This window comes from Hylobates moloch, unplaced genomic scaffold (assembly GCF_009828535.3).
Source record: "Hylobates moloch isolate HMO894 unplaced genomic scaffold, HMol_V3 SCAFFOLD_11, whole genome shotgun sequence".
Classification (NCBI taxonomy): domain Eukaryota; kingdom Metazoa; phylum Chordata; class Mammalia; order Primates; family Hylobatidae; genus Hylobates; species Hylobates moloch.
The window spans coordinates 86079256-86106888 of record NW_026652286.1 but is presented as its reverse complement, the minus strand read 5'-3'; the positions used below and the strand labels follow the sequence as shown (position 1 = coordinate 86106888).

General features: G+C 51.5%; 1 protein-coding gene across 3 annotated transcripts in view; it reads left to right on the top strand.

The window, feature by feature from the left end:
* The window catches only part of DRD2 (dopamine receptor D2), a 65683-nt gene extending 39789 nt beyond the window's left edge, over positions 1 to 25894 (top strand). For 2 of the 3 annotated variants that reach the window (XM_032167434.2, XM_058446523.1), the window contains exons 2-8: positions 10831 to 11146; positions 17361 to 17470; positions 18511 to 18647; positions 19895 to 20085; positions 21046 to 21132; positions 22620 to 22947; positions 24584 to 25894. In XM_032167434.2, coding sequence (XP_032023325.1) covers positions 10862 to 11146; positions 17361 to 17470; positions 18511 to 18647; positions 19895 to 20085; positions 21046 to 21132; positions 22620 to 22947; positions 24584 to 24777 — 1332 coding nt within the window. In that variant the 5' untranslated portion in view covers positions 10831 to 10861 and the 3' untranslated portion in view covers positions 24778 to 25894. The remainder of the gene's footprint in view (positions 1 to 10830; positions 11147 to 17360; positions 17471 to 18510; positions 18648 to 19894; positions 20086 to 21045; positions 21133 to 22619; positions 22948 to 24583) is intronic. The other variant, XM_032167435.2, reaches the window with a different exon arrangement.
* Positions 25895 to 27633: the final 1739 nt, after the last annotated feature.

Here is a 27633-nt window from a genome sequence, read left to right as displayed (position 1 = left end):
CCCCTCCACCTGCCTCCCACCCGCCAGCTTTCTGCAGTGCACGTGAGCTGCCCCAGGGATCTGCCCCTTCCCTCACACAGTATCGGAGTGGTGAGGATTTTTAATCAAAAGGCAGCACACGCAGAGAATAGCACCGCCACCACCCTGCTCAGCATCACTGAGCCATTCTCCCCCACCCCTCCCCACACTGAGTCACTCCAGCTAACAGTTAATTAATTTGTGACACTTTGACAGTTTATGAGGAGACATTTTTACGGAGCCATCAAAATCTGCAGGGATGGGGCTGTCAGGCAGACACCCCTTCTTGCATTCACTGCATCTCCCAGACCCTGCCTCACCCCACTGCAGACCCTGGAGGCCTGCAACAAGGTAAGGCTGGGAAGACTCATATTCTGCCACTGCTCAGGCCTCTCAGAGACTCCACACTCCCAGGGACAGCTGGGCAGACCCAGGGCCACCTGGCCACCTTGGGAAGAAGCAGAGAGTGGGGTTGTCTGGGATGAGAGCCCTGGAGAAGAGGAGGCCCTGGTCATGCTCAGCTGTGGTCTCCTCTGCTCCTAGACAGTCTCACCCAGGGGCCCTTTCCATAGCTGGGCAAAGAACTGTGCGTGCTCCAGCCTCTCCCTGGGGACACCCCCACCCCACCCTCATGCTCCGTAGAGAGCTGAGTCTCAGCTGCACTTGGCTCCCTCACTGTGGATGCTTGGTAGTCTCTGGCTGGTGCTGTCGGGGGGAGATGGCTCCCTTGGCCTGCTGTGACTTCCCTCCCACAGGGTGGTGCCAACCTGGACGCTCTGAAGCCCTGGGCCCCCAGGCCTTCCAGAAGCCATCTCCACCAGCTCTGTGCTTTTCTTTCCACAGACTGTGTGTTGGCTATGACCTCTCCCCACCTCCCCACATCCCCACATCCCCACATCCCCACACTCACTTTCATCCGTGTGCCTCCTCTTCTTTTTCCAATGCCTTATAATGCCTTTGTGCCACAGTGATGCCCACCTGGGAAACACCCTGCAAGGACCCGAACCAGCTGGGCACCCAACCCCAGCCACCACTGTGACTGGGACCCAGAAGGTCAACAGGAGATCTCAGAAGAGGCTATTGTACCCTTCACAAAGGATCTGGGAGGAGAAATGACTGCAGGGTAGGAAAAGACCTAGGGACTGGCCCCTTCACACTTGGATGAGATGCTGTCTCCACAGACGTCTCTCAAACATGTGTGGAGCATGTGCTATTGCCATGGCTGTGCTGGGGAGGGAGAAGACCTGGAGAGACAAGACACATGTGAGCCTTGCACACAGTTTAGCAAGAAGAACAGACAGCAAACAAATCACTAGACAAATACTGACTTCATTACACCTGTGCTGGGTGTCACCAAGGAGCACATGTGTTGTGAAAGCATTAAGTGAGAGGACGGGCTCTGAGCTGGAGCGGCAGGAAGGCTTCCTTGGAGAAGGGGCTGGAAAGATAGTCCTGAAGGGTGAGAAGGAGGAGGAGGCCAGCCAGGGTGTGCTATGCCGAGCCCAAGTGGCAGGAAGGGGCTTAGGGTGAGGAGTTGGGGCTCAAGGAGGGTGCATGTGGCTCCCTGTGCCTGTAAGTTTATGGATTTGGTGACAGGAAATTGAGCAAGTGCCAAAGGATAGCTTCTATTTTTACTCTGAGGTAGGAGGTAAGACCGGGAATGGCTGGCCAGGTTTAATTCCAGGGAGCAGGGAGAGAAGCTTGGAGCGGGTGACCCGGGTTGCCAACCTCAAGCTGGGCCACAGAAGGCCCTCGAGATTGTAGCCACTCTCTGGCTCCAGCTGCATAGGGCCAGACACAGCCAGAGACCACCAGTGGGGAGATTCGTTCAGGCTGTTCCACGCCTTCTAAAGAAACCTAGACAATGTTCCCTGCAGATAACATAGCCAAGAGCTGCTGCGCGGGCACTGGGCTCTGCTGCCTCGCTGCCTCTGGAGAACTCCAGGTTCCAGGGAGGCTCCCCATGCCAGGGGAGAAGGGGCAAATGGGGTATTAGTGTGTGGCCTCCCCCTGTCTCCCGCAGCAGCCTCTGCCACCCCCAAATGGTAGTCCAGGCCACTCCCTGGGCTTCCACTAATGGGTATCTCCCCAGCCTAGGTCTCTAGTCCAGACCTGTTCCGCCACAGTAGTGCTGAGGCTGTGGGTTGCGGGGGAGTCCAGGGGCTCAAGACAGGGGAGCCCTTCCCCTTAACAGAAAGAGCAATCTGCATTTCTTCCCTCAGGAGTGACTGCTGACACCGGGGCCAGACCCGCAACCTCACACCCCGCTCCCCTGTGCACCTGGGCCTGGGATGCAGGAAAAGCCATTCCCAGTGAGCCCAGGAGGTTGCCATTGTCCATTGCTCCAGGTTCCTCTTTGTCCCCACAATCCTTTCTGTTTCACCTCCCCCTCCTTTTTTTCCTCCCTGCAGACCCTCCATACCCCAGCCCCAGGGCTTAGAGGCTCTGCCTTCCAGACAGTGACTATGCCTGTCCATCTACCCACTCCCGCCCTCTGCAACTCAAGGTCTGCAGCCACCTGGCCTAGGGCTTTGGGACTGAGGTCTCCGTTTCCTCTGCTGTCTGCTGAGGTTGCCTCCTAGGCCAGAGTACATAAAGGTGTTATTCAGGAACTCTCTCCTTTTCCCTTGGATGTAGGAAGGAACGGGCCACCTCCTTTCCTCCCTCTTTCATTTCCATGCTGCCTTTTTGAAGTTGCAAGAGATGCTAAAAGAAGGTCCAGCCCCAAGTCAGAGCCTGGCCTTTGCCTGGAGGGGCAGGGGCAGGTGGCCTATATTGCGAGGGTCCTGGAAAGGAACCTCTTACCCACTCACTCCCAATTCCTATCCAACTCAAGTCACTCCAATAGGCTGCTTTTGAGATGCAAATGCAAAATGCTTTCTTCTCCCCCTCTACTTTTTCATTGAAATGCTTCGCATCTCAGAAAAGAGGAAAAAATGATGTGTTTAAGACAGGAGTGTCTCACCCGCCATCAAGCCTGATAAGGAATTGTTAAATTTTAATTAGACAATTTGATTCCTTCAAGTGCCGAACTTTCAGGGAAGGCAGCACCAAGACTTAAGCTGAGACGGAAGCATAGGAAACACGTTGCTGGGGTTTATGCTGCATCCAGGGCTTCTGTCCCCCACCTTTCCAGCTCTGTGCCCCAGATGAAATAGAAATGAGGTGGTGGGGAGAGAGGGAGGGAGAGAGAGAGAAAGAGGGCAAGAGAGGATCAGAGAAAATCCTCTCCGTTCTCCCAAGACCTGCCAGCTTTCTTCCTGGATCCCAGGCTGTCCTAACAGATCGACCCTTTTCACCCCACTCCATCAGCCTGGGGACTAAGGGTGGCTACACCTTCCAAGTTTCTCCTGAGAGAAAATGTCAGGTTTGGGTGTCAGCCTCAAACTGTTGAGCCTTAAAGGAGCTTTTTTCCCTTCCAATACACTTTATAGGTTGGGGCGCCTGCCAGTTTTGGGGCGTGACTGGGAAAGCAGCCCCTTCCTTACCTCGTCTATACCCCAGAAGGCCTGCCCACTTCCTGTCCCCTCCTCTACTCCTGGGGGGGCAGTGCAGTGGGTGGCCAGAGCAGGGTGGCCTTCCTGGGGCAGCCTGGGTGGGCTAGCTTAGCCCCGGGTATCTGGGCTCTTCCAGTACTTCTGAACTTGAGAGCTAGCTAATTTCCAAATTAGGGCACGCACAGAAAATAGTAGCATTTGTAAGGCACATAGGGTGAACAGCAGAAGCTGCTGAGGTTGGAAATTCCTGGCTCTACATCCCAATTGACCTGATACTTCTATGCACCTTGATGCATTCTAGACATCTGGTTGGGGAAGTTCCGCTCTGAAGCTTCTGAAGAGAGCCACTATTACAGAAGGCTGGAGTTAGGCTAGATGTTAGGGAGAACTTGAGAGGCAGGGGTCCTGAGCACCAGAATAGATGACTCTGAAAGATATTTCTATAGATCTTTGCCCTTCTGAGCTAGGGCAGAGCAAAGGATCCTGGAGACAGATGAGAAGATGATCTTTGGCTCTTTGATGACCAGTAGCTTGCAGGTCACTCCACAAATGCAGTCTTCCCTTACTCCTGGCTTCCACCAGGGCAGCTGAGAAAGAAAAGCCTAGGAGGCCTCAGAGGACCCATGGAACCTTGTCTGGAAGCATCTGCATGGTGAGGTGGAATGAGGAGCAGCAATGGTAGGGGAGTGATGAAAGGTTTCCCACACAAAAAGGTGCCTTAGGGGAGAGGCAGCCACCCCTGGAGTGAGGCCTGGCAGCTACAGGGTTAGATCGTTCATCCTCCACCCAGGAAATACTGTCAAGTAGCTCAACCTGTAACAACTGGAAAATAACAGTGTCCCTGCATGTATTTTGTGCTCACTAAGTTCTTGTTGACTGGGGACTATGATTTGGAGTTTTGTAAGCTTTTATGCATGCCACAGGGGCCACCTGGGAGAAAGACGGAGATGACATTTGGAGGGTGGTGAGCAAGTTGATCATATTTTCACAATTCTAAATCAAAATGCTTGTTTTGACAACAACAGATTTTTAAATATACTGTGTCACTTTATTTGTCTAAAAAAAATTTCTCATGTAAGAATAATGTACCTTGGGTTATATATTTAGCCAATCTCCATTTTAAAAAAAGAACCAGAAATTGGGGCCATCATGGCAAATACAAGGTGCCATGTGTTATGTGGCTTTGCATTTTCCCTCCACAAGCTCCAGAGTGGACAAAAACTCACCAGGCTTCTTTGGAGCCAGAACCAGCCCAGCATACCTGGAGCAGCACTGGGAACCTTTCATCACTCCCCTACCACGAACACGAGCTCCAGCCGGGATGGAGAAGCTCCTCACTTGTGTATTCTCGTGGGATGCCCCTTGGAGCCCAACAATCTGTGCAGCCCGGAGACAGAAAGACAAAAGGGAGGGATGGGCTGGAGCTGCAGCAGGGAAGCCTGGGGGCCAGCAGGTTTTCTCAGGCCTCCTGAGAAAATGTCAGCAGACAAATGCTGGGAAGGCCCTGTATTGTTATCTACTCTACAATGCACATCCCCCTGCCCCCACCATTTTAATGTCTCTGAAATCAGGATGCATTTTACAATGGACAACATCTTGGAGCTGTACTGGGGTTGGATGGCATTTTTTTTCTTTCCTAGTGGTACATAAAATAGTGGTGTATCTTCATTCGATTTTGTCTTAGAGTCTATGAAATGTGGTGATTAGTATGACAGTCATTGGCTATAGCAGCTGGGCTGGGAGAGCTGGATCTTCCAGGCCAGCTGCTACCTCATCTCAAGGGTCACTTGAGTTTGTCCTGCAGCCAGGGCCCAGGGACAGGCTTTGTCTTTTCTTTCCTTTACTTCCTCCCAAGGAGTTGGTGGCTGCATCTTGAAATCCATCTCCCTTTATCCAGCCACCTATTTTTCAGGATGGGCATAGGAGGCAGTGTGCCCAGGAGGAACTCGGACCCTAGTGAGCTGCATTTGAACAGCAACAGTCACTTCATCTCGCTGAGCTGTTGGCTTGTGGTGTGATTGCTTGTTTCATTTCATTCTTTTGCTTGGTTTGATTTTTAAAGTTGACATTCTCGAGGGCTTACCTGTGCCTGGCACATGGCCATGAGTCATCTTACTTAATACTCACAATTGTTGTTACCTCTATTTTGCGTATGGGAAAACTGGGCTCGGGATAACCTGGCTGAGGCCTCAAAGTTAGTAAGTGGTAGAGTTAGGACTTGAACTCAAGTTTTTTAGTCCTCAGCTCAAATGTTATACTAGCACCTCTCAGGCTAGAGTACCTCCTCTGTGGCAGCGGCTTTGCTGATGTCTGAATTCCTGCTCAGCTTGATATTTATACGGCGAGAGCCAGCCAGGCAACCCCTGCTTGTGAGAGATGCCAGCCCCAGGTAGATAAGGTGCTGAAGACACGATAGAAACCAGGACTGACACCAGGTGTTAAAGGTGTTAAAAGATAGCCCTGTAACGGTCAGGTGCGGTGGCTCACGCCTGTAATCCCAGCACTTTGGGGGGCCGAGGCGGGCAGATAACGAGGTCAGGAGATCGAGACCATCCTGACTAACACGGTGAAACCCCGTCTCTACTAAAAATACAAAAAAAATTAGCTGGACATGGTGACGGGCACCTGTAGTCCCAGCTACTCGGGAGGCTGAGGCAGGAGAATGGTGTGAATCCAGGAGGCGGAGCTTGCGGTGAGCTGAGATAGCGCCACTGCACTCCAGCCTGGGCGACAGAGCGAGACTCCATCTCAATAACAAAAAAACCCCAAAGCAAGCAAACAGACAAAAAGATAGCCCTGTACCAAGGTACTTATAGGGGTTACAGGTATTTAGGCATTTGCCATGTTTTCCCTTTTTCTTTCCATAGTGTAAATATACTACGTTTGTATTAGCAACAAAAAGCAACGAGAACAACCAATAATAAATAATAGATTAGATGCCTTTCTCAGAACTTGGGTACAGGGACTCTCCCTTACCCTGCAGAAGTAACCAGCACTCCAGAGAATGAATGCTCACCCTCAACCCCACCTGACCTGCAGCACTCACATTTGCCATCTACATTGTACTCATAATTTTAAATCCTAGACTAGTGCCTGTAATCCCAGCACTTTGGGAGGCCAAGGCAGGAGTGTCTCTTGAGGCCAGGAGTGTGAGACCAGCCTGGGCAACATAGTGAGACCCTCATCTCTACAAAACATTTTTAAAAATTAGCCAGGCATGGTGGCACATGCCTGTAGTTCCAGCTACTCAGGAGGCTGAGGTGGCAGGATCACTTGAGGCCAGGAGTTGAGGCTGCAGTGAGCTATGATTGTGCCACTGCACTCCAGCCTGGGTGGCAAAGTGAGATTCTGTCTCTATTAAAAAAAAAATTAAATCCCAGTTTACATCCTCCCTCCTCCAGGAAGTTCTCCACAAACACCCCAGTCACACACACGTGCATATGCTCCTGAACATCAACTGTAATGGACACTGTGGAATGCCACCCGGATCCCCCTGCAGGACCACAGCCCTCATCCCCAACTACTGGGAGTGTTGGCAACTGACAGTTCTTGGCAATTGCCCACTGCTGAGGAGAGATGCCTCTTTCAAGGCCACACTGCTTTCCCTGGGACAGCCACAAGCTATGACATCTATGCGAGGGGATTAAAGGCCCTACCCTGTTGCTCTCATTTAGGCAACTGGCAGGGTGCCCTGTGGCGTCGCCCGATGCCTTTGTTGTGACTTCTCCCTCTGGCCTGCCCTGCTTCCTCACTTCTTTGCACATCTTGATCCTGAGAGCATTCCCCAGTACATTTCCTGCAGGCTGATTTCCTTTTTAGAGTCTACTTCTAGGGACCTGTATTAGTCTGCTCTGGCTGCTGTGACAAAATTTCACAGATTGGGTGGATTAAACAACAGAAATCTGTTTCCTCACAGTTCTGAAGGCTGGGACGTCCCAGATCAAGGTGTCAGCAGGGCTGATATTGCTTAAGGCCTCTCTCCATGGCTAGCAGATGGCCACCTTCTTGCTGCATTCCCACTTGGTCTCTCCTCTGTATGTGCATCCCTGATGTCTCTTTTTATGTCCAAAGCTTCTCTTATAAGGACTCCAGTCTGACTGGGTTAGGGCCCACCCTAAGTGTCTCATTTTAACATAATCACCTCTTTAAAGGCCCTGTATCCTAATATAGTCACATTCTGAGTTACTGGGGGTTAGGACTTCAACATATACATTTTGTGGGTTGGGGGAAGAGCATAGTGCAGACTGCAACAGGACCCAACGTGCAGCACCTATGGCACCCTCAGGGTGCCTTACTTTTTCATCACTTGTTAATCTGGTAGCCTATATTAGCAGGTACCTTTCAAGTGGGAAGGGGTTTTCTTCCCAGTTGCACTAATAGAGCCTTTTATTCAGTTCAGCAAACATCCGTTGAACACGTACTGCCCGCAAACCAGAGTCAGGAGTTGGAAAAAAACAAGATAGTATGGTTTTTATTTGTTCATTCCAAGAACAAGAGGAGGAATGAGCAAGACAGGTTGTAACTCTTGTGAAGTCTACACCCCAGTGAAAAAAAGAGACTCCTAAACAGGTGTCTCCTGCAGCACTGGGGTGTGTTTCAGTGCTGCAGGACACTGAGGAGGATGGGTGATGGCTCAGGCAGGAAGACATAGGTGGATTCTAGGGCAGGAGGATTCTAGGCAAGACTCGCTTTGAAGGATGCATAGGGACTGGAAAAGCAGAGGGAAGGGAACGGAAGAGTTTTCCAAATCCCTTTCTTATTTGTAAAGTAGGGATAATAATTAGACAAGATCAGGCATGTTCCGGGTAGTATGGCCATAGACAGCGATAATAATTAAAAGCCTCCAAGGGTTGTTTTGAGGATAAATGAGACAGTATATCCAAAAAACTTAGCAAACTATCAAACCGTTTACAAGTATATGATGCTATCATCAGCAGCAGGGAGTTGGGGGAGAAGCAGAGAGCGATGGTCAGGATGGGGGCAGCGAGTGTGCCTCACACGCCTCAGGCCCCTGACACTGCTTTGCACACTGCTTTATGCCCAGCAGGTTCAATAGATGCCGATTGAATAAATGAATGTCAGAAGCAGCCCCAGGCGCCTGATCAATACCTACATGCAGGCCTCCCGCTGTGGGCTCCAAATGGGAATAGGGCTCAGTTGGCTTTGCAGAATACAGCATCAATATGACACACGCTTCATTACCTTAGAACTGGAAGATTTGCTGCATGTTGGCATTCCGCGTCACCCCACATGGAATTAGGCACTTTGCTTTTCCCCGAGGCTCCACAGTGATGGTGGTTGGTAGGACATGATCCATATTCTTCTACTAAAGCTGGAAGAGTGGGTGTGTCAGACAGAGATGGGACTGTGGAGGTTGGGCAGGCCCTCTTCCACCATCCCCTCTGACCCATTGCAGGAGGTGTGCCCTGTTCATTGATTGGACATGGCACCACATTCATCCCAAATGGCATCAATTGGTGGTTTTCAATTTGCAGTAGCAAAGTACCTGGAAGTCATGTGCTTTGTATGGAATGCCTTGGAATGCTGATAAGTTTAATTCTTTTGTGTAAAATAGGAAGACTTTTGTTAGCTGAAAAGCCAGCTATGTTATCCGTGCATTATGTTTCAGTCACCACCAAAACTCTGGCCGTCAAGTTCATCAACTCCTGATGCCTCCCAAGTCTGCTCCTGAGCCCCTCTGGTCCCTTTTCTCTGTGACTATGCCACACCAGCCTCCCAGAGCCCCAGGCAGAAATCCTAGCGTTACCCTCTACTCCTTATCTCCCTGCTTGTCCCATACCCACTTTTGCCCCACACCTATCCAAGGACCAAGGACCATGAGATTGACTTCCAGTTTAGCTCCTGATTCCGAACAGGTCTCTCCATCTTCATTCCCAGAATCTTCATTCAGAAGACCACAATTTCTAACCTAAATTACAGCCAAAACATCATTCCTCTCTGAGCTCTCTTCTACACCATATACCTTTCTAGAACACCAGTCCAATAGGGTCATGTCTCTGGGCCCAATCTTTCAGGAACTCTCCAGCTGATAAGACACAGTCTGGCCTGTAAATGTCCCTGCAGTTTAATTATCCTCAACATTACTGCCATACCCTACATTTTTGGCCAAACAGAATTGTTTGCTGTTTGATGATTTGGGACCATGTCATATTGTGTGTCTGGAACATCCCCCCACCCCTCTCATTTAGCAGGCTAAGTCCTCCTTCTACTTCATCCCAGATGATAACCACTTCAGGAAGTCTTTCCCTTCTGTGGGATGAGACGCCCATTCTGCAGGGCTCTCACTGCCTGCATCCTGCCAAACCTCATCATCTCTTATCTGGATTCCTGCTACAGCCTCCCAGCTGGTGTCCCACTTCCACTCTGGGCCCCTCCTCTCCGTTCTCCACAATGCTGTCGGAATCACCTATTCGAAAGGCAAATCTGATCATGTGGTTCCTGCTGCCCTTAGGATCAAGTATAAACTCCTAGCATGACTTTTAAGGTCCTCTATGATCTTGCCTATTGCAACCTCCCCAGACTCAACCCTTGCCAGGTCCCTCTGCATCAGCTATCCAAAATCTCTTTCAGGCCCTCCACCTGCTGTCTACCTCTCTACGTCTGTGCTTTGCATATACTGCTTCCAATGTCTAGACCTTCCACTGACTCCTAGTTCTTTACCTGGCTAATTCCTACACATTCTTCAGTTGTCTGTCTGTTGAACATCACTTCCTCTAGAAAGCCTTCCCTGAATACCTGAACTAGGTTATGTATCTCTCTCCCTGTTCCATTTCCTACTCCCTATCACCCGTAGATGTAATTGCTTGATTAATTGGCTGTTGTTTCTCCTAGAATGTGAGCTACAGAACCATGTATATTTTGTTCCGGCCTATATTTCTAGAACTATATAGAGCAATGCTTAATAAATATTTATAGCATCAAGAATGAATGAATACCCATTTCTGTTTTGATGACTGGAAGTTAGCAAGCCTGGTTAACTGAAGTGTGTGGTGTATGGGTCGTGCTTAAGAAGTGTTTGTTGAATGAATAAATAAATGATGGATCAGCTCTGTTCAAGCTCATCTTATTATGCATTTAAAAAACAATTGTGTTTGCTCATTTGTCCTACTAGCTGTAAAAACTTGCTAGCAAAAGAGTGCAGAAGGCCCAACATTTGTAGAAAATTCTTAGCCGTAAACCTTAAAATCCCGAGTTGGAAAATTCTCATTATTAAATGCTGGGAGTTGGTCTTCTCCCTGGAGACCTCTGCAGGAGGCCTTCCCACTGACACCCTGTGTCCATTTTTCCTGGCCAGAGCCTGGCCACCCAGTGGCTCCACCGCCCCGATGGATCCACTGAATCTGTCCTGGTATGATGATGATCTGGAGAGGCAGAACTGGAGCCGGTCCTTCAACGGGTCAGACGGGAAGGCGGACAGACCCCACTACAACTACTATGCCACGCTGCTCACCCTACTCATCGCTGTCATCGTCTTCGGCAACGTGCTGGTGTGCATGGCCGTGTCCCGCGAGAAGGCGCTGCAGACCACCACCAACTACCTGATCGTCAGCCTCGCGGTGGCCGACCTCCTTGTGGCCACACTGGTCATGCCCTGGGTTGTCTACCTGGAGGTAGGTGGGCCCCCTGCTTGCTCCAGCACTTTCTCCAGCAGGGCCCTGCCCTGGACACTGGGGACTCTAGCTCCCCACTGGCTTTTACCAATGAGTTTCCTGGTGCTTCCCTAGGTGGTTTTTCCTTCGCTCTGGGCTTACTTTTTCTCCTTATGAAATGGGTAGATTGTTTCCTTGATAATCCCAACTACCATTTGTAAAGTGCTTACTAAGTGCTGGGCCTCATGTAAGGACTTTAAATATAGCATTTTCCTATATAACCCTCACAGCAGCTCAGAGGCCGGCATTATTGCCACCATTTTGCAGTTGATAAACCAGGTGGTCAGAGAAGTTAAGTAACTGCTGCAGCATCACACGGCTGGCAAGTCCAAGCTGGAACTCTGGCCTCAGAGTTAGTTCCTTAGGTCATACTGGAAATAGGAGTAACCGGCAAGGATCCCCAAGGAGGGGCGTGTTTATGCTCCCAGATCCCGGAAACCTTCATTCCCATCTCCCCACTTCAGAAATGGGGCTGCTGCTCTAGGCTCCCCATATCCCCTCTCCTTCCCACAGCTTATCCTGGGGCCCTGTCCAGGACCTCCAGGTAGAGGCTGCCATGGACCGTGCTGTAGCCCTTTTGTTAGGAAGAATTGTGTAGTCACTCATTTCTCGGCCCAGCTCTGCACCTCAAAATGGGGAGTAGGCAGCACAGTCTAGATACTGTGCCTAGTGCATTGCTGACACAGACCCAGTGAATACTCTTGGTAACCCTGGGAGTCCATGCTACTCTTTTCACTTTACAAAACAGGAAACAGGCCGGGCACGGTGGCTCACGCCTGTAATCCTAGCACTTTGGGAGGCCAAGGCAGGCAGAGCACTAGGCCAGGAGTTCAAGACCAGCCTGGCCAACATGGTGAAACCCCATCTCTACTAAAAATACAAAAATTAGCCAGGTGTGGTGGCACATGCCTGTAGTCCCAGCTACTCGGGAGGCAGAGGCAGGAGAATTGCTTGAATCTGGGAAGCAGAGGTTGCGGTGAGCTGAGATCGCACCATTGCCCTCCAGCCTGGGCGACAGAGCAAGACTCTGTCTCAAAAAAAATAAAATTAAAATAAAAACAAAATAGGAAATAGAGGCTTTGGAGAAGAAGTTGCCTTTCTTCACCCAGGTCACAGGGAGAAATGCCGATGAAGGAATCCCAAAGCAGATATTATTCTCCAGGAAGACACCTTCAGAGCCAGCAAGCAGATGTGGGAGCATTTAGGGATCACCGGTGGGCACAAGCCAGATCCTGCCCCTTTCTCTGCCCGGCTTTCTAAGATGGCATGTCCAGGACTGAAGCAATCTGGGAGTCTGGGTGCATGGGAAGGCATGGGATCAGGCATTTAGGAAAGTGCCAGTGCTCTGCCCACTGAAATGTTACCTTCCTTCCCTGAGCAGGAGAGGAATTGACCAGTGCCTCTGAGGCCATTCCTGCCTGAGAGGGAAGGGGTTGTTGAAAGAAAATGTGAAAGCTTTGTAGGTTTAAACAGGGGAGACATCTAGATGAGGATGCTTAGGTGAGGAGGCAAGACTGGTGGAAAGTGGCACACCTCCCTGTCCCCAGGCCCCCAAGGAGCTCGTGCGCTTACTATTGTCACCACCACCCCGGGCCCAAGGGAGCTCTGATCCATCATCCTTTGGCTTCCTTTACTACAGCCAATGCAGGCTGCAACTTCCAAAATGACCTGATTGGATATTAAGGAAGAACCAAAAGGAAACACAAATACAAAACCACATAAAAATATTCAGTTGACACAGTCCAGGAGTCCAATTCCCCCTGGATCCATGTTTATGAGGGCCCCTAGACTCTGTCCATGCCTTCTTAATTCTTACGCTTGATCCCCTCCTTCTTCCCTCTTCCAAAGGAGGGTCCTAGGTCTCAGACCATAGGGAAAAATGGTATAGCAAACAACCTCTCTGCGCCTCAGTTTCCTCATCTAGAAAATGCACATAATAATAGTATCATACAGCATAGCATTGTTGAGGATCGAATGAGTTAATGTGTGAAAAGTGATTAGAATGATACATGGCTCACAGTGAGCACTACGTAAATGTCAGCCATGGCGGTGATGATTAAGATGAAGATGACAATAGACATCCAGCACTGCTCCACATAGGGAGGACTCTCTCGTTCCTATTCACCACCCCCATGGGATAAAGAGGAAGGAGAGAGTACTCCCTATGTTCGCCCCAGGCAAGTGGGTACCCTCTTCCCAGAGGAACATGTGTTCTCCCCGGGGCTCTGGGCATGGCTTCTGTTGGCTCCCAGACCCCCTGTCCCTACCCAGACACTTGGGTAGGGACAAATCCATACATGGGCTATAGGGGGTTCCCAGGAATCAGTAAGTCTTTCGAACAGTTCCTTTAAACATGCTTGATCACCTTATTTTAAAGGTGAAGCTGAGTGTGTCAGGGGAGGAGGGTGCAGAAGCCATTCTCAGAGGGCAGGGCTCAGACTTTCCCACAGCATCTCATCAAATTAGAGCTGGGCACTGAGCCTATTTTAATGGACATTATCTCAGCTATTTGTTGTCCCTAGAGAACGTTCCAGGTGACGTCTCACCCTGCCCTGATGTCCTATCAGCACACCCTCACAACCATGCACTGTCCCCTCTCTAAGACGTGCTCTTGCATCCAGATTTTTTCCTCCTGTTCCATTTCCAGCAATGCCATGTCAGCACCTGTCTGGCTTAGAACTTGGTGTGCGTTATTTATCTTGCTAAGTGTATGAAAATCACGCTGGTTTTGGAGTGAGATGACTAGGTTCAATTCCCAGCTCCACTCCTTTCCATCTAGATGCTATGGGAAGAGTTCCTGATGTCCACTTGTGCCATTCCATGTCAGCCTCACAACCCTTTAAGGAGCAGCTTCCTGTGTGCATTTATTTTCTAGATGAGGAGATTGAGAAGATGAACAAATATCTCAGAGTTATTCATTCACTCAGTCAGCATTGACTGAGCACTCCGAGGTCTTACCCCAATCCTTGTGCAATGGGCTAAGGCACTGGCATACTGGGGATGCAGAGGTTGACAGGGCCCCTACAGTGCAGTCTGCTGCAGGTGACAGTGGAGCAGTCCCCATAGGAGGTGTGGGGCATGCGGCCCAGCATGGGGGTGTCAGGGAAGACTTTCAGGGAGAAGTGATGCTTTAGGAAAAATTATCCAGGAGAGGGAGGGAGACACTTGCATTCTCAACAAAGCCACTCAGCAGGGAGAGGGAGTAGCTGGCTGGAGGTATGGAGGAGAGGTGGTCATGTCATTTGCCTCTGAGGCTTACTGTCTGCATTCTAAGATATGAGCATCAAGTGTTCGGAACAGTGCCCGACACATGGTAAGTCCTTAGTGTTATTACAGTTATTAGGACTTAGCTGAGCCAGCTCAGGGCCTGTACTGCAGGTCTCAGCTTTATGTGAGCAAGAGCATTAAGGAATGATGCCTGGATGCCTGGGGGTATGAAGAAAAGAGCCTTGGGTTCGACTAGGGAACCTGGGGCCACTCCTTCCTCTGCTGCTAAATCACCAAGTAATCTTGTTCTGTTTTCTTCTCTGACCCTCCCTAGTTTTGTCCACCCTTGAAATAATCATCTTTCCTTTTCACACTTCAGGCTTACCAAGTACTTGTCACATAATTATCTCCTCTTTTGATAAGCTAGATGGTCCCTTCCAGGACAGCTTAGTAGAGAGCGTAAGATGTGATGTTTCAGATTCCAGCTCTGCTGCACACCTGCCAGGTGAACTTGGCCATGTTACATGGCCTCTCTGGGTTTCAGTTCCCTCAGCTATGAATGGGATAAGCAAGCCCTTCTTGTAAAAGTTTCAAGAACAATACACGAGATAAAGTGCAATGCCCACAGTAGATGTTTTATGGACAGTGGCCACCAATGCATTTTCTTGAGTCTTTAAGTTAGCAGCCCTAACTACTGTCCAAAGCAGCTTCCCCTGGGACCACAGAGGAAATCTCTTTGTTATTCTGGGCTCCAGGTAGGCCAGTGCAAGGAGAGATTTAAGATGTCCATGAAGGCAGGACTGTGTCTGAATTGCTCACAACTGTGTCCAGGAGCCTAGGATAGAGACTGGCACACAGTAAGTTGCTAAATAAGTGTTTGTAGGAAAGAAGGATGGCAGAAAGGAGGGAAGGAGAGGAGGAAGACAGAGAGGAAGGCCCTGATATCTCAACATAGACCCCCAGTGGCTCCCAAGTATCAGTCCTAGGGGGGGCTTCAAAGTGGGATGTAAACCAGGTGGTGCTGGTTTTCTGCCCAGTGGTACCCTAAAGGCACATTCTTTTTATCCCAGGAAAGCCCTTTATGTGCCCTCCTGCCTCCACCCCCAAACTGGACATCCAGCTGTTAGCTCCTGCCAACCTGGTCAGCGCAGCAGCACAGGGAGCTGGGAGAGGCCCTGGTATGGGGCCCCCATGTGAGCTCCCAGGAAGACAGTGCCTCATGAGAGGCTTGCTGTGGTCTAGGGCAAGCTGCTGTTTCCGCCACACAAGATGACAGCAGCCGCATTGCCCATCATTGAGCTTAAATGCCAGCGTTTGGTTGGATGCCTAGGAGCAGAAGAGAGGGCAGTGATCAGAATGAGCAAGGTTATAATTAGCCCTGCTGCCGAGCTACATGGTGACACACAGTCTGCCCTACTCCGGGTTGCGGGAGGGGGCTTTCCCGCTCCTCTCTGCTCTTATTGGTAGAAGCCAAAGGTGCATCTCCCTGTCCTGACTCCATCCTCAGGGAATTGGGGCTGCTCCAAGCTTCCAGAGTGCTAGGGACAGCTGCCGTGAGTGTGTGCCTGCGTAGCCTGCCATGAGTGTGTGCCTGTGTGTGAATGGGTGGTACGTGGGCGGGGGCGGGGGGTGCGGTGCGTTCGTGTGTGTGTGTGTGTGTGTGCCTGTGTGCATGTGTGTATGAGAAACTCCTGCCAGGAGCTAGACTCTTCATTTCCCATTCTACCAAGGACACAGCTCATCAGAGCAACCCCTCCGCCCACCCCAGCCCACTCGGGCATTCCTCGAGCGCTGGCCCAGATCTGCCTTCTTTCGTTCTCTGGGTATAAGAGGGAGCAGAAATTTCTTCTCTGTTTCATGGAGAGTCTTCATCTTCACCATTATTCTTAACAGATCATTTTGGGGCCCCGACTCTGCCATGTACTGGGCCAACCACTGAAGGGCTTGCCTGGCTCAGCCAGAGCCTGGGCCAGAGCAGGACCAGGAACTGAGCCCACAGGCCTTGGGGAAATCACTGCACTTTTCGGAGGCTCGGTTTCCTCACTGGTTCTCAGTTTCCTCATGGGCATTCTAAAATTTTACCTGGAATCTAATTTACAGAGGTATGACTGAGTGATAACACAGGGAAGCCAGTGCCACTGGGAAGAGTTTAACGTGATACACCATATCCCTAGAAACCAGATGCTCGGCCTGCCATGTGGGGTGCAGGGGGAAGCAGCAGGCTTGGGTCAAGAGGCAGAATCAGGGGCGAGGGAAAGCCCAGGCTACGGCCCTGTTGGGGCTCCCACAGGAAATGCAAGGCAAGGCAGATTAAGCAACGTAGGGTTGGCTAGTCTCAATCATCCTGGCAGGCTTTGGGCTACAGGGGTGATCTCTAGTTGTCTCCGGTACCTGAGATAATTTGGGACAGAGGAAATATTGTCTTGGTGTGTGTGTGAATTAGAGAAACAGGGTGGCTGCCTTGCCTTTGAGAGGCATCCTTCCAAGTCAGTCATTTTCTGTCTTTAGGAATTAACTAGCTCTGGGATGGTAAGTCTCTCTCTAGGTCTGTGAGGCTCCCAAGTGCCAGAATATCAGGATCAGAGAAAATAGAAAAATATAGTCAATACAGGTGTCTCTGTGATTAATGGATACCAAATACACAAATACAGAATCTAAGAAAACACATGGGGTTAACAAAGTTTGCAGAGATTAAGGTTTAAAGTTGAGGCCCTCCGTATAAGTTGGCTATCTTTCTTCTAGCACAGTAATTGGCATTAAGTGGTCTTATGTATCTGGGAGAAGACAAGCGAGGGGCAAGGGCCTCAGACACCCATGGGCATCACTCCCCACACCCCAGCTGGATGCCCACAAGACTCGCAGCTGCCTCCTGACTCTGTGGCCTCATCGGCTCCAGGAGTACCAGGCTATAGGACCTAAGCTAATCTGCCCCTCCTGCTGTCCATCCATTATGTCGCTTTGTCCCCAGGTGGTAGGTGAGTGGAAATTCAGCAGGATTCACTGTGACATCTTCGTCACTCTGGACGTCATGATGTGCACAGCGAGCATCCTGAACTTGTGTGCCATCAGCATCGACAGGTGAGCCCAGCCAGGGTGGAAGAAGTTGCTCTGGCCACTCACCATTCTGGCTGCCCCAGCTTTTCTCAAAGCCAGGCTGTGTCTGGTGTCTGTGATGCTGTGCAGCTGGCTGTGTGCATGTGGGTCCATGTGTTTGTGTGTATGGGTGTGCATGTGTGTATGGGTGTGCATGTGTGTATGTTTGGCTAGGAGAGCACACACTCCCTAAAGAGAAGCCATCTATGGACAGTGATCCTGCCAAGCATACTCAGACAGTGACTGGTACAAAAGGGGAAATGTTGTGATTCTGATGGAAGCCCTAGCTCTATCACATCTTACTCATGTGACCTTGGGCAGATGATGGACGTTTTCAGAGCTCTCAGTTTCATTTTCTAGAAACCTACATTGATGACACCTGTGGCCTGGAGCTGCAGTATCTGGTTATGCATTTTATGTCCTTGGCACGTGGCCAAGGGTCCCAGGCCATGCACACCTTGCTAAGCTGCATCCTTGGAGCCTTCCACTAATTTGCACAGATATGACCCTACCTCCCTCACACCATTCTTGGAAGATGAAATAAGTTAATGAATGAGAAGTGCTGGATAAAAAAATGTGATGAAGGATTGTAAACAATTGCCATTGTTATTTCCTACTAACTAAGGCTTAAATCTTGCTCTGAGGGGCCTGGCTAACAATTTATCAACAAACATTTCCACCTTATGGGCTCAGCACAAGTGCAGTGGGTACAGTTTCAAAACTGCAAAGATCCAGGCCATGGTTCTTTGAAAAGCCGAAATCCAAGTGGGGCCGGTTAGAATAATAGATATGAGCCAAGAGTAAACAATAGCTCACCAGTGATTAAGTGTTTGGGCTTTGCCAACTGTCCTTGCCATCTGAGTTTGGGGACAGGAGGGAGGGTTGAGTTAGCATCTCAGGCAAGCTTCATAGAGGTGTGTCAACTGTTTAGCCCCAAGGAGTGAGGGTGTTTCTGGTGTGTGCATATTGTGGAGTGAGGGGTCCCTGGGCCTGCACCCCAGATTCAGGGTCCCCCGCCCTTGCAGGTACACAGCTGTGGCCATGCCCATGCTGTACAATACACGCTACAGCTCCAAGCGCCGGGTCACCGTCATGATCTCCATCGTCTGGGTCCTGTCCTTCACCATCTCCTGCCCACTCCTCTTCGGACTCAATAACACAGGTACATTCTGCTTTTGTTTGCCTGAGGCTCAGCTGGCCCTGGGCCCCCGCTCCCTCGAAGGGCCCTGAGGGAGCAGAGTCCCTGGCACAGATATGGGTGGAGGCCCAGTGGAGGCCTATCGCTACCCTGGACTGAGTCCAGGCTACGTGTCCTGGGCCAAGCCCAACTCAAGAGTTGTTCTAGGTTGGCAGAGAGGAAACAGTGGCCCAGGACACAACGGAGTTGGATGAGGAGTGGGGATAATGGTTCAGGGGGATGTCTGGGAATTTTCAACTTTGGTTATTAAGTTGAAGAGGCAAGACATGCTTCACAAACTGCATGTGTGTATATGTGCACATGCACATGCGATGGCAGAGGCTACTGGGCTTCCATCCGCCCCTGACAATGGTATTTTTGTAATGAAGCTTCAGCCCTCAGGGCCTGCTAAACCCGGGTCAGGCCTGAGCCACCTGGAGCAGGAAAGCTAGAAGTGAATAGGAGGTGAGCTGACCACATGCCCATTTCTGTGGGAGGCACAGTCAGGAGTGTCTCAGACAGAGGGAACACAAAGCCCCCACCAGCATGGAACTTCCTCTCTTCAGGGAGGCAAGAGCAATGGCAGGTGTGCACCTCTGGAGATCATAACAACAAAAGATACAGTGAAGCCTTGAAAATGTGTGGTTCAGTATCTATTATAAGCATCACAGGAATTCTAAGTGGGAATAGCACTAAACATACTTGGATTAATGCACAAGGCCCCGAGATAGAGGACAGGCATCTGGTAGACCTGGAAGGGCACACAAACATATGAAACACATAGGAACACAAGTGAGTTCAACAAACAGAGCCAAGTTATCTTGCTGCAAACATTAAAAGGTGGCCAACCTCTCCTAATACACAGGTCAGACTAAAAGTTTTACTCTTTTAAAAGTTTACTTGTGTCATTCTTTCTGGATACACCGGCTTCACTTGTTATGCCCAGACATGGCAAAACTAATGACGAAGTAATGAGGGAATAGTAATGGAAAGACTTGGGAGCAGTCCATCATCACAGCTTAACTTTTTACTCACAATCGTGTTTTTAATACTCTGGATTCTGCTGTGCGTTTATGTATATCTAAGATGACCAGGCAGCCTTAAACATCTAGTTGCATTCATATTCTCTGTAAAATTGCTCCTTGTTCCTGGAAGGACATGAATGGGCTCTTGTGGAATTATGGCCAGTGGGCCCGCTGACTCCCTGCCTGTCCGGGCTCTCCCTCCCGCAGACCAGAACGAGTGCATCATTGCCAACCCGGCCTTCGTGGTCTACTCCTCCATCGTCTCCTTCTACGTGCCCTTCATCGTCACCCTGCTGGTCTACATCAAGATCTACATTGTCCTCCGCAGACGCCGCAAGCGAGTCAACACCAAGCGCAGCAGCCGAGCTTTCAGATCCCACATGAGGGCTCCACTAAAGGTCTCAAGACACCCCCCAACCAACTCCAGTGTCCCCACCTAACCATTACCAAGAGGGCTCATCCTATGCTCAGGTGGGGGCTTGGGAAACCTCAGCAAGGGTTAGGTCTAGGCTAAAGGAATTCCCAGGAGCTGGGCAAGGGCAGATTTTGAAGGCATGGACCTCAGTGGAGCAATTTGAGTCTCCAGGAGAGGGAGGCAGGGTCCATGACACTCAACAACAGGGAGAAGTCTTTGCTTGGAGATCTTTGTGACTGAAGGCGGCAACTCTTGGTTGGTACCCCCGTGGGCTCCTCTCTTCCTCTTTTCTGGTTTCTCTGTCTCACTTTAGCTCCCTCTGAGTCCTCCATCCTCTTTCCTTTACCTTCTGTACTCTCTGTCCTCCCCTCCAAACACACATCACTTTTCCTGACTTCCTCTCTCCACTATGTCTCTCCTCTGCTGCTCTTTCATTTTCCCCCTGATGTCTTGTGAATTCTCCCCTTCACTCAGTCCTTCACAAGGAAGACAGTGTGTGGGCACAGAAGGAACAAGAGCTCTTGGGCTAGACACATCAGGTTCAGATCCTGTCACTGCCACTTTTTTTGCTGAGTGACCTTAGGCAAGTTGCTTAACTTCTATGAGCCTGTTTCCTCATCTGTTAAATGGGAATCCAAATACCAGCCTCAGAGGGTGGTCTTGAGGATTCCACGTCAGAAGGGACATGAGTGTGCCTAGCACAGTGCCAGGCCCTTAGCAGGTGCTCCATAAAGAACAAGGTCCTTGTGTCCCTCGTCATACCCACCACTTTTTGTCTCATTCCAGCCTTCCCCTTTGCCCCAACTGCCTCCTCTGGCCCCTACCCTCCTGATCTCTGAGCCCTTCTGCCCAGTCTGAGTTCCATGGACTGCTGCACTTTGGGTTTCTGTCCCCCTTCCATCCCCACCACCTTGTGTGACCCATGTGCTGGCTCACTCCACAGGGCAACTGTACTCACCCCGAGGACATGAAACTCTGCACCGTTATCATGAAGTCTAATGGGAGTTTCCCAGTGAACAGGCGGAGAGTGGTAAGTGCTCAGGCCAGGGACCCAGAGCCAGGTCTTTCTGCCCCTAGGGAAGCCCACTGGCCATGGTTCTGAGACCTCAGAAGCTGGCCAATGGGAGAAGCACCCCAGAAACCCCCACCTTGCCTCAGCTGAAGGCAGACTCACCGTGCACACCTCCAAGCAGGCATGAAGTGAGACAGCGTTCTGCAAGGCATGGATGTGTACGAGAAAATGGTTGGCCATACCAACATAATATAGATGATAATAATGGCTATTCACATTTCTCAAACATCTACCATATCCCTATTATCTCATCAAATCCTCACCACGACCCTGGGAGGTAAGTCTCTTTGATCGAACCGATCTTCAGTTGACAGAAGAGGAAACAGGCTCAGAGAGATTAGGCAACTCACCCGTCTCAAGAGTTGGTGACACTAAGCCCAGACCTGTGTGACTCTGAAATCCACACCTGTGTTCTTTCCACTGACATGAGCTGCCTTATGGATGGGCAGGTTCTGGGGTAGGACGGAGCAGAGCAGCTGTGGGGACTGGTGGTGGAGCAGTTTGTGTACATAGAGCCCTCAGGTGCAGAAGCACAGCAGACCCCAGCCTCTGCCAGGTGGTAGCTGTACCAGCATGCAAGCAGCAGGCGTTCCATCCTCCAGAGGGATGGAGAACAGGGCCAGAGAACCCACAGAGGGCCGCATACAAAATCCAGATCTGGTGTCCTGCCTTCACCTGCACTGCAAGGGCAGGACTCTAAGAAGCTGTTTATGAGGCAGGTGCCAAAACAGAGCCTCAGAGTCAGGGCCAAGGCAGCAGCCCAGTTATGCCACCTGGGCACATAGTGAGGCTGTACTTTAGAAGTTCAGACTAACATCTCCAAGGCCTCAAACAAGAGAACCTATGGAAGAACCCAGGAGGCCATGAGTGGATCCATGCCAGGGCCCTCTAGGTCACCCCAGCAGGGAAGATGTGGGGCCCCAGGGGTCAGCCCTTTGGCACCTGGGTTAGTCTATCCAGGAGAATATGGAGCCCATGTGTGTAAGCAGGTGCAGGTACCCATGAAGTGGGAGCACTGGGCCCCTTGTCTGACAGGGAGAACAGGGGCGGGCGCCCTCTTTGCAGTCGGAACATGAGTTTCTGGAGGCAGGGCCAAACATCATCAGCTCTTGACCCCAGCAGCCACTGCGGCACCTGGCACTTTGCTAACAGTAAGTGTTGCTCAGGCCATGAGAGACAAGTCCCTGGTATTCAGCCCTGGCAGAACAGAAGTGGGGTATTGAGGCTGCATGAGGATTGCCATGGGAAAAAGGACAGGGGCAATCCTGCAGGGGCTGCCATGGGTCCTGGGTCCCATGCCTCAGTGACATCCTTGCCTCCCTCGCAGGGTGACCCTGTGATGTTTGCAGGAGTCTTCAGAGGGGAAAGGGAGGGGCCCGTGAGATGGGTGGCTGATGCCTGGGAACTGGTCCGGCTTTACCCAGAGCCCTCTGCCTCTGGTGCAGGAGGCTGCCCGGCGAGCCCAGGAGCTGGAGATGGAGATGCTCTCCAGCACCAGCCCACCCGAGAGGACCCGGTACAGCCCCATCCCACCCAGCCACCACCAGCTGACTCTCCCCGACCCGTCCCACCACGGTCTCCACAGCACTCCCGACAGCCCCGCCAAACCAGAGAAGAATGGGCATGCCAAAGGCCACCCCAAGATTGCCAAGATCTTTGAGATCCAGACCATGCCCAATGGCAAAACCCGGACCTCCCTCAAGACCATGAGCCGTAGGAAGCTCTCCCAGCAGAAGGAGAAGAAAGCCACACAGATGCTCGCCATTGTTCTCGGTGAGTCGGCCCTGGCTGCTGGCCACAGCCCCGTCTGTGAAAGGTCCCATTCCCTGCCATGTTCTTCCTAACCATGGCTGCAGGATCATGGGGCTAGCATTTCCTCAGGCACAGGCCAAGCCCATTGACATACAGACAGCCCTATTAGGTAGACTCTGTAATTGTGCTCACTTTACAGATGGGCAAACAGAGTTTTAGAGTGGTTATAAAACCTGACCAAGAGGACCCATGGTTTGAACTCAGGCAGTCTGACTCCAGAGTCTGGAAATTTGACCAGTCTGTTATGCTGGCACCAGAACCTCATGGGCCTATGTGCCCAGGAAAGTCACTTTCTCTCTCTAGGCTCCTCATCTGTAGAGTAGGTTACTTCTCAGGGTTGTCGTGGCAATCAGTTGGTGAAAGCATTTTCTAAACTACAAAGCACTATCCATATGTAAGTGTCATTATTATGGTTTTTATTACTATCGCTCTTTTTGAGGAATTGGGAAATTCAGTTCACTTGCACTCAAACAAGACTCCATGGGACCAGAGCTGTGAGAAATAAAAGGGATGTTGGGGAGTGGCCCCCAATCTAAATGAAAAGCAGCCCTGTCCACAAAGCAGGATTTTTCAATAGAAGTCTAGAAAACCACATAGTAAACGTCAAAACCCAAAAGGTGGACTGATATGGGTGGCTGAGAAAAGGAGGGACCCCTGTGACTCTGTCTTCCAGGAAGCACCTGAATCCCCTTTGACTGCCCAGTGATCCTGGGGCGTGAGTGGGGCAGCTGTTACCTCCCTTCTTTTATGAATGAGAGCACTTGGTCCCATGGGACCACTCACGATCATGGGACAGGGATGTGGTAGGCTAGGATTGGAGCCAGGCCCTCTGCTGCAGTCCATAGGGGCTCAGCTCTGTGGCCCTACTCTTCCCAGACACCATGCAGTCTCCAGGGATGCCTCCTGTGCCTGTAGGGCATTCCATGTACACACTGCTTCCAGGCTAAATATCACACCTGCGCAGGAGGTCCTGGAAAAAGTGCACCTGAGTTAGGTGAGCAGAGCAGGTAGGTGGCCGCCCTGGGTGAGAGGGCGTGGTTCAAGGCAGGAACTAGCAAGGGTATACCCACCAAGACTGGGGAAATTGGGGGAAGGCTGGAGCAAGATCATTTGGGGACCTGGATAGACCGGAGTTCAGCTCTCAGCTTCGCTGCTCAAGAGTGAGTGACCTTGGGTATATTGCAGAGCTGTTCTGAGTGTTTTTCTTATGTATCTCATGGGGATGCTATACGAACTAAGTGGCATGGGTCTATAGCCCTCAAAGATGACCTGGAAGTAGAGTAGATATCTCCATTTCTACTGGCTAACCTTGGGTCAGAATGGTAACCTTTTGGATTTATTGTTAAACCATGTACCCTTTCCTAGGAGGTGGGAAAGGGACAAATGAGGAAAGTGAGGCTGAAGGAGCTGAAGGGATCCTTCACTGCAAATGGGCATCAGAGGCAGGTCTAGGATCCAAGACTGGGACTCCTCCTACAGTGCTGCTGTGGCTACAACCCGCTGTCTTGGCATATGAGCCGGGGTGCACTGGGTGCGGGTGTTCCCAGCCGTGCCTCCCCGGCCCTGGGGACCAGCCTGACCATGCCCTTTCCCCCAGGCGTGTTCATCATCTGCTGGCTGCCCTTCTTCATCACACACATCCTGAACATACACTGTGACTGCAACATCCCGCCTGTCCTGTACAGCGCCTTCACGTGGCTGGGCTATGTCAACAGCGCCGTGAACCCCATCATCTACACCACCTTCAACATTGAGTTCCGCAAGGCCTTCCTGAAGATCCTCCACTGCTGACTCTGCTGCCTGCCTGCACAGCAGCCTGCTTCCCACCTCCCTGCCCGGGCCGGCCAGCCTCACCCTGTGAACCGTGGGCAGGAAGGCCTGGGTGGATCGGCCTCCTCTTCACCCCGGCAGGCCCTGCAGTGTTTGCTTGGCTCCGTGCCCCTCACTGCCCGCACACCCTCACTCTGCCAGGGCAGTGCTAGTGAGCTGGGCATGGTACCAGCCCTGGGGCTGGGCCCCCCAGCTCAGGGGCAGCTCATAGAGTCCCCCCTCCCACCTCCAGGCCCCCTATCCTTGGCACCAAAGATGCAGCCGCCTTCCTTGACCTTCCTCTGGGGCTCTGGGGTTGCTGGAGCCAGAGTCAGGGCCCAGAGGCTGAGTTTTTTCTGTTTGTGGGGCTTGGCGTGGAGCAGGCGGTGGGGAGAGATGGACAGTTCACACCCTGCAAGGCCCACAGGAGGGAAGCAAGCTGTCTTGCCGAGGAGCCAGGCAACTTCAGTCCTGGGAGACCCATGTAAATACCAGACTGCAGGATGGACCCCAGAGATTCCCAAGCCAAAAACCTTAGCTCCCTCCCACACCCCGATGTGGACCTCTACTTTCCAGGCTAGTCCGGACCCGCCTCACCCCGTTACAGCTCCCCAAGTGGTTTCCACATGATCTGAGAACAGGAGCCCTCATCTTGAAGGGCCCAGGAGGGTCTATGGGGAGAGGAACTCCTTGCCCTAGCCCTCCCTGCTGCCTTCTGACGGCCCTGCAATGCATCCCTTCTCACAGCACATGCTGGCCAGCCTGGGGCCTGGCAGGGAGGTCAGGCCCTGGAACTCTATCTGGGCCTGGGCTAGGAGACATCAGAGGTTCTTTGAGGGGCTGCGTCTGCCACACTCTGACGCAAAACCACTTTCCTTTTCTATTCCTTCTGGCCTTTTCTCTCTCCTGTTTCCCTTCCCTTCCACTGCCTCTGCCTTAGAGGAGCCCATGGCTAAGAGGCGCTGAAAACCATGTGGCCTGGCCTGGCCCTGCCCTGAGGAAGGAGGGGAAGCTGCAGCTTGGGAGAGCCCCTGGGCCCTAGACTCTGTAACATCACTATCCATGCACCAAACTAATAAAACTTTGACGAGTCACCTTCCAGGACCCCTGGGTAGAAGGGAGCAGCGCCACTTCCATGCTTGGCATTCAAGTGTAGCAAGACCCCTGTGTCTGCAGGGTCTAACCCAAGGGAAGCCAGGTCGCCCCCACTGCTCCACCTCCCCTGTTGCAGCTCCTGCTTCCTTTGAAGGACTCATCCTTTGCCCTCTCACCCACTAGGGCAGAGAAGGCTCTGTGGAAAAGGTGGCCTTGGATGCGCTGGCATTGCCTGTGTCTGCCTGTGTCCCTTGCCCTGTCTTCTGTCCCATGTCAGGATCCCCTTCCTCTAGGGCAGGCTAGGAGAAGCAGGGAAGGCCCTGACCACTGTGGTCTGGACAGTTCTCCCTCCTCTCAGCCTCCAGGCTGGTCCCTAGCTCCAAGCCTTCTGGGGCAAAAACTTGGTACTGCCCCGACAACAGAAACTTGGCTTTCTACAAATGAAGCGTAAATCAACCCAGTGAGGGAGGAATATTCTTACCACCTTGAGAATAACCGCAGTGATGACAAACAAGGTGCTGGCACCCACGGGCTCAGGCGCTGGGGAGCTGTCAGGGCGTAATTTGCATGCTAAATACAATATTTTTAGCACCAAAGTTTGGAGCACTTAACTTGCCCTGAACAGTTAATTATGGACTTTGATCTTCTCCCTAAACCTAAAGGTAGCACTAAGCCCTGGGAGAGGCTCCTGTCCCCAGGAGCACCTCGATTCTGGAAGGTGAGCAAAACAGGCCCCTAGTCTAACTCGGGGGGACCAATGACCCAGTGACCATCTCCTGGGGAAAGCATCAGGTCCCCAAGGGGGCTAGAAGCCCCAGGGACCCAACCCATCCCCATTGCACACATACCGTGCTCAAAGTCTGTGAAAGATCTTGACCTGGATGGACACTTCAAAGTATATCCCATGATTAGAAATCTTATGAGGGTATACAGGCTTATCAGATGTGAGGATTGGAGGAGATGACAAAGAGAAGCAGAGGAAAGAAGAAGGAAGGGAGGGAGGGAGAGAGGGAGGGAGGGAAGGGAGACCCAGAGCAGAGTGAGAAGAGCATTGACAGGGAGCAGAGGGGAAGAGGGCAGGGCAGGGGCGGGAGGCGGGGCAGGGGAAAGTTGCCCACAGTTGTCACGAGGCTTCATGTCTTTCTGCCAGACAGCAGATTGACAGCTAGAGTGGGCAGGGGGAGGGCTGGGCTCCACCTTCTCCCCCCCTCATACTTCAGGGGCAAAGAAATGGGAGGAGTAGGACCCGACACGACACGGGAACATAAGGTGGAAGGGGGTGGCCCAGGCTCTGATTCTCTCCAGAGAGGTCCTGACAATGGTCTCTTGCTCTTGACGGCAGGATGGAAAGGAAGCCTCCAGTTTTCACTCCTCTTTGCCTTTCCCTAGCTTTCTGTCTGTGCCTGTGCCACTCTGTAGAGTGCCTTTCAATCAAAGGATCATTCATTTACCTTTACAGCAGGTAGAGTCTGCACCCTTGTCCCCTGCGCTGCCCTTTCCTAGAGCACAGCCCAGGATCACCACCTAAGGGCCAGGCGCAGTGGGGCACTTTGCATATGTCATCTTCGATGGGAATGGAAATCACACAGTCACAACGGGGCAGACCCAGAGGTGACTGCAAGTCTTCAAGTCTTCAATTCTTCAAGGCTTCAGGCCATCGTTCTTCCTCCTGGGTCCTGAAGGACTCTCAGGTGGCCCTGGGCTGGGGAAAGCTCCTGGGAATTAGAAGATGAGTTGTCCAGC